This window comes from Dioscorea cayenensis, unplaced genomic scaffold, assembly GCF_009730915.1.
Source record: "Dioscorea cayenensis subsp. rotundata cultivar TDr96_F1 unplaced genomic scaffold, TDr96_F1_v2_PseudoChromosome.rev07_lg8_w22 25.fasta BLBR01001461.1, whole genome shotgun sequence".
Classification (NCBI taxonomy): domain Eukaryota; kingdom Viridiplantae; phylum Streptophyta; class Magnoliopsida; order Dioscoreales; family Dioscoreaceae; genus Dioscorea; species Dioscorea cayenensis.
The window spans coordinates 23,834-29,452 of record NW_024087852.1 but is presented as its reverse complement, the minus strand read 5'-3'; the positions used below and the strand labels follow the sequence as shown (position 1 = coordinate 29,452).

Here is a 5,619-nt window from a genome sequence, read left to right as displayed (position 1 = left end):
ACATCAAGCTTGAAAGAAGGACAAATAGAACTGGATTTTATTAGTTAAGAATACCTTGCAATTTTGATTGCGATCTTAAGGCAATAATAATAAAGAACATATTCACTTGCTAACCGAACTAATTAACTTTCGGTAGTGAAACTCTTTTCATGCATTCTGATTCGAGACACCAGGGGCCTTTTTGGTAGTGTCAGGTGCATGATTTAATAACCATGCGTCTCTTCTCCCATAAAACTCTTGCTCATTCATCAAACTAGATTGTTAATAAATCATTGAGAATATAAGATATTGGGAATTTATTGAAAAAAAACTGCTGTTCTAATTACAAATACGCAAGGGAAAAGGCAGTATTAATAACTTACTGCAAGACATAGCATTTATGTTCCTTTCACTATTAGTTTCCTTTCTTTTACGTGATGAAATTCATCATGATACAAGCATATCTAACAGAATGAAAGCAAAGAAAGAAATAGTGCTATTTTCTTATCTAAAGAAAACTACGACCAGAATAAGTATAAACCTTAAGTCCTAGGTATAATTGCTTGACAAAAACAATGGCTAGTGGATAAAAGATATGCTCTGTTATTTTTTTGAAATTAGAGTATTTACAATTAAAAAAAAATATTCGGTAAAGAAAAAAAAGAGATAACATATAAAACATTATCTTCTTTGTATTTTAGGATAAAATGTTATATTCTTTACATTTTAGGCGTTATTCTCTGCATTCGAGTGGAGATTCTAATCACAATGTTGTGTCTTAAGTGCTAAATGTGGTCTTAATATTTATGGTTTTAAAGTTAGTTGAGGAAGCAAAAATGGAAATGTGATAATAATTATATTTTCAACAAACAAAAGAGAAATTAAAACATGAAGAGAATAGGGACAAGGTGGAACCTTAAAAATATGCTTGTTGAAATAAGAATTTATGAAGCAAGTAACACCATAGATGAAAATGGCACCATGAAGAAAGAATTCGTCACAATGGCAATGCATTTGTTCATAACTTGGAATGAGAGTAGTAATACTTTAAGAAGGAACAGGGCCTACCATTTATGCTTTCATGATGTTAGAGACAAGGTGCTAGTAGTGTCCTTCTAGGGCCATTGTTTATGTATCTTTCTAAGATGCTAGTGACATGGTGGAAATAGTCTCCTCCTAGACTGCATCGCCTTTCTAGCTTGGGGCATCCACTGATTTTAAGACTTTTAAGAGTAGGAAGCCACTGATAGAGGCCTTCTGGGAATGACTTCAGTGCTGGACAATCTTCAATAGATAGCTATTCAAGGGAAGTGAGGCCTTGCATCCCTTCTGGTAGAGACTCCAACTTGGGACATTTAGATAACTCTAATCAGGATAATGAAGTGAGGTGTCCCATATCTGAACATAAAGATTTGATGCTTGGACAATTGTGAAGAGACAAGCATTTGAGTGATGTGGGGCACTTGGGCAATTCTATCAGTGCATCACAATCATAAACATGAAGATACTCTAGAAACAATAGACTACAATCTCCTTTTGATGATGCACCTGTCAAATTCTTACATGACCAAATAATTAGAGTCCTGATGGACTCCAAACCTCTCAACATCTCATCCGGCCGGGACACCAGCTCTTCAAATTGATTCATCCAGAGTATTTCGAGAGAGGTAAGGTTCTGCAAAGACGCTGATAATGAGAACTGACCGCAAGCTTCAATGCTTAAACTACGAAGTGATGAGCTGAAAGATCTCGTCCCCTCCTCGTCTTCCAGCAACAAAGACAACCCCTCACATCTCTTTAGACTCAACCACTCGAGAATTCAAATGCTTGAAGAATCCCTTCTCTTTTTGAGGGAAGAGCTCATAGAGCTTAATTTATTGATAATAAAAAAGAAGGTTTACAAAACAACAGGATTACAAACAAACCTAAATAACAACAAGCATGAACTAAACTAAAGCAAAAACAAAAAGCTGTAGTAAACTAGACTAGAAAATGAAACCAAAATCAGAGAAGAGATCCATGAGCCATATGGGGCGGATCGCGACCGAGTGGAAGAGGTCGAGAGTATGATTGTTGTGCCAGCAATGGGCGTGAGCAGTAAGCAAGGTCGTTCCGAGTGAGCGAGAATGGCAACAAGCTTGGGATTGCCAGCAAGTTGGAGGAGAAGATCTCGCGTGGAGATGTCCTCGATCAGGGCCATGGCTGGCGTGGGTTATGATCACATGTCAAGGCTTGAGGTAAATCATAGTTGCAATGAAGAATACATCGAACGCTCAGCTTGCCCATCCAAAGAAGATCGATAGCAATACATATAGCTTTGAGACCGACGATGAAAGATTGAATCCACAGAGAACGAGCAAAAGAACTTGCATAATAAACTCCGTAAGAATGAGAGGAGATAAAGAAACCCAACTTACCAATGTTGTTGCCGCCAATCCATCCGTGGGCAAAGAAAAAGAAATGGGCCGGATGAACTTGAAAAAAATTGTTGAGGAGAAACTTCCTTCCAACCGGAGATGCATTTTCTGCATAAAATCTCTTGACATGTGCAATGGCTTTGAATCGAAAAAATGTTAGTGAAATTGGGAATGGTATTGCTAAATATGGCATCACAACGAGCCTTCCACTGTATACCAAATACAAGTCGCAATGATCGAAATAGTGTGAATTGAATAATTATAATCAGTGATCCGAAAACCAGATGGAGATAAGATCGGGGAAAGAGATCATGATACCCAACCCGTGAATTAAAGAGTTCTGCACCATCCGAGCACAACGATATTCAAGAAATAAGTGCTCGAGAGATTCACAATCAATGTGGCAAAAACACATAAAGATCCGGGGCCAATGTTGATGTCTGTTGAGGTAATCGAGTAGAAACTCTACCATGAAGCAAGAGCCAAATAAAGTGCTTAATGCGGGGAGCAACATGGAGTTTCCAAAGCAATTTCCACCCTGGCCACTCCAATGCCAAATCATAAGAATCCCTTCTCTTTGAACATGATCCCATTTTGTGCCTCCCAGTTTGGTCCCGTTATACTCAAATTTTTGAGAATTCAATATTATGGTGGCATGGTTGTCAACTTGGGGCAGTAGCTAATATACATGACCTCAAGGCATGGAAACAAGGGTGGAGTAGTTTCTCTATCCTCCTCCACACACCACCCTTCCAGGTTAGCCATAAGATTCAACGAAAGCTTCCTTAGAGAAGGGAATGATGATAATGTTGATGGTGATTGAACACATGGATGGTGCTGGAGGTGGTTGGCTGGATCGGGATGAAGAATGGTGGATAGCATGGCACTATTATTCACCAGGAGTGGTTATAGGTATTAGTGTGTTGTCCAAGTGTGTATGGTGTGTTATGAGAGAAAGCATCAATGTGGGTAAATCTCTCTGTGTTTGTACCTAGCCAATCGGCATAGGTTTAGTGGAGCTGTGTGACCAATAGTTGGTAATGTGTATCCTGTATCCAATGGGATGTTATTGCTGACTGTGTTTTGTCTGTAACTTTTTGATTATAAAAGAATGGGAGGGCAAGATGCTCATTGGCTGTTGTATCATCCTTTGAAAAGTCTTTCCACTAAAGTCTTGCTGTTCTCAAATGTCCAGCAACCTGAAAGGCATTTCATCAAACACGTTTGTTCTTCAGGATTTGTGAGCTGGATCTTCATCAAGGGCTTGGTCTGTGACTAAGTTTGGTCTCCATCCTCACCTCAGCATCAACAGATAATGCATTGTCAATACGATTATTAATTATGTATTTGATGCCATCCATGCTATCAATAGTGAGTTCTTCAAGAAAAGATAATTGCTCCAGGGGCGGAAGTTGTTCCCATCCTTGGCAATCTCTTAGTTCGATACTAACCAGATTTTGAAGTTGCTGTCCGTCTCTAATCCATGTTGAAAAACGTGAGGTTTCAGGGCTTCCAACACTTGTTCTGCATTTTCCACTGATGCTCCCCAACCCCAAGAAAAGGACAATGAGTTAATGTTTTGTCTACTACTCATATTAGCTTCTTTTGCCTCATCCACATTCTTCACCTTGTGGAGGCCATACAACACAAGTTTACCATCAAGATTCCAATGCTTTAACTCTCCTATCTTGTTCTCTGCGTTCTTTACGATAGTGTATTCTGTTAACGTTTTCCAGCATCGCAATTGACTTAGACCAGGTGCAAGATTTTTAGCTCTGAACAATCCCTAAGATGAAGATGTCTAAGACTGTTCATGTATACTATGCTCATGGGAAGTTTAGTATGACAATAACAATGATTCATGTTCAATGTTTGCAAATTTATAAGCATACAGATTGATTCTGGTAGTTCGCTTATGTCAGTATTAGAAAGATTGAGATATCTTAGATGGTGCAAACATTCTATTGATGTAGACACACAATCCAACTGTAACACTCTGAGCAACTTCAACTTTGACAACCCAATGAAGTTTCTTCCGACAAGTAATGCAGTGCGAGCCCTAGGGGCGTGATCACTCATATCATACTCTACATCACGATTTAATATGAAATGACGGGTCCTTTTTGAAATTTTCTTCAATTCGTTACTTTCAGGCAATGTGGAGCACTCATCTCCAATAACAAATTGTGCAAGGTCATGGATGAGATCATGCATCTTACAAACTCTATAACCTGACACAGAAAACAATTCATCTCGTGCATAACGTGGTGCATAACGTGGAGAGGGATAATAATAGGTGGGGCGAGCACCTTTATCAGTAATAATTTGTAGAAGAGATCTCCCTATCAATTCATCAAAAATCTCTTTGCCTTCAACTTGAGATGGAATAAACCCATGAGCCATCCAAAATTGAACCAGCATACCTTCTTGAATAAAACTATCCTTTGGGAATATGGCACAAAAGGCAAAACATTTCTTCACTTGAGACGGCAAATCAACATAGCTTAGCCATAATTCTGGTCTGATTTTGTCACGCCCCGAACCTGGGGAGCTGACAAACGGCCGCAGATCCACAGGGTGAGGCCCAGTGAACCTGCAAGACCTCAAAACCTAAACACATACTAGGAGTAGAAAATAAACTGACAGAAATACCAAATAAGAGTACAACTTAAGGTTTACAACCAAGATCGAATACAAAGCAAATGAAATACAGCATGACCTACAAGGAGGTTCTTAACAACAATACAACTGATACAAAGACATAAGATATAACTCCAAAGAAGACATCTACTGGAAGCCTTCTAAGATCCCTGGGTTTACTGCTCCTGATCTGAAATGGATTTACAATAAATCCATGAGCTCAGTAGCCCAGTAAGTAATCTAAAACAAACCGAAAGCAAAAGTTCAAATCTGAAACTTGTACAAAAATCAATAACACCAAATAGCATTATCAAACCAAAGGATAAAGCATAGATAACAAAATCCAGAGTATATCTCCAAATTCACTGTAAGTGCCAAAGGTCATTTGTTTATTCTCAGTGACAGACCCGAGCCAAAATAACAGATATCATTTATTTACCCTAGGTGACCCGAGATTGAATACCAGGTGGCCGTTGATTATTTCACCGTACGGACACGGTGCGAAACTGCAGTCTTATTTTTCCAAAATTACTTATCGACAAGGTCAGGGTTTAACCCCTCACTGACAGGGTTGCATATCGCT

The 5,619-nt window shown here is 38.9% G+C and overlaps 1 protein-coding gene across 1 annotated transcript; it reads right to left on the bottom strand.

Annotated features, from left to right (window-relative positions):
* Window positions 1-3,562: 3,562 nt before the first annotated feature.
* Window positions 3,563-4,799, bottom strand: LOC120256471 (putative disease resistance protein RGA1). Its single transcript, XM_039264140.1, has 4 exons — window positions 4,205-4,799; window positions 3,848-4,115; window positions 3,695-3,758; window positions 3,563-3,595 (listed from the first exon to the last, which is right to left on the bottom strand). Exons 1-4 carry the CDS (start codon window positions 4,797-4,799, stop codon window positions 3,563-3,565), a joined length of 960 nt encoding a protein of 319 aa, XP_039120074.1.
* Between the last annotated feature and the right edge of the window lie 820 nt (window positions 4,800-5,619).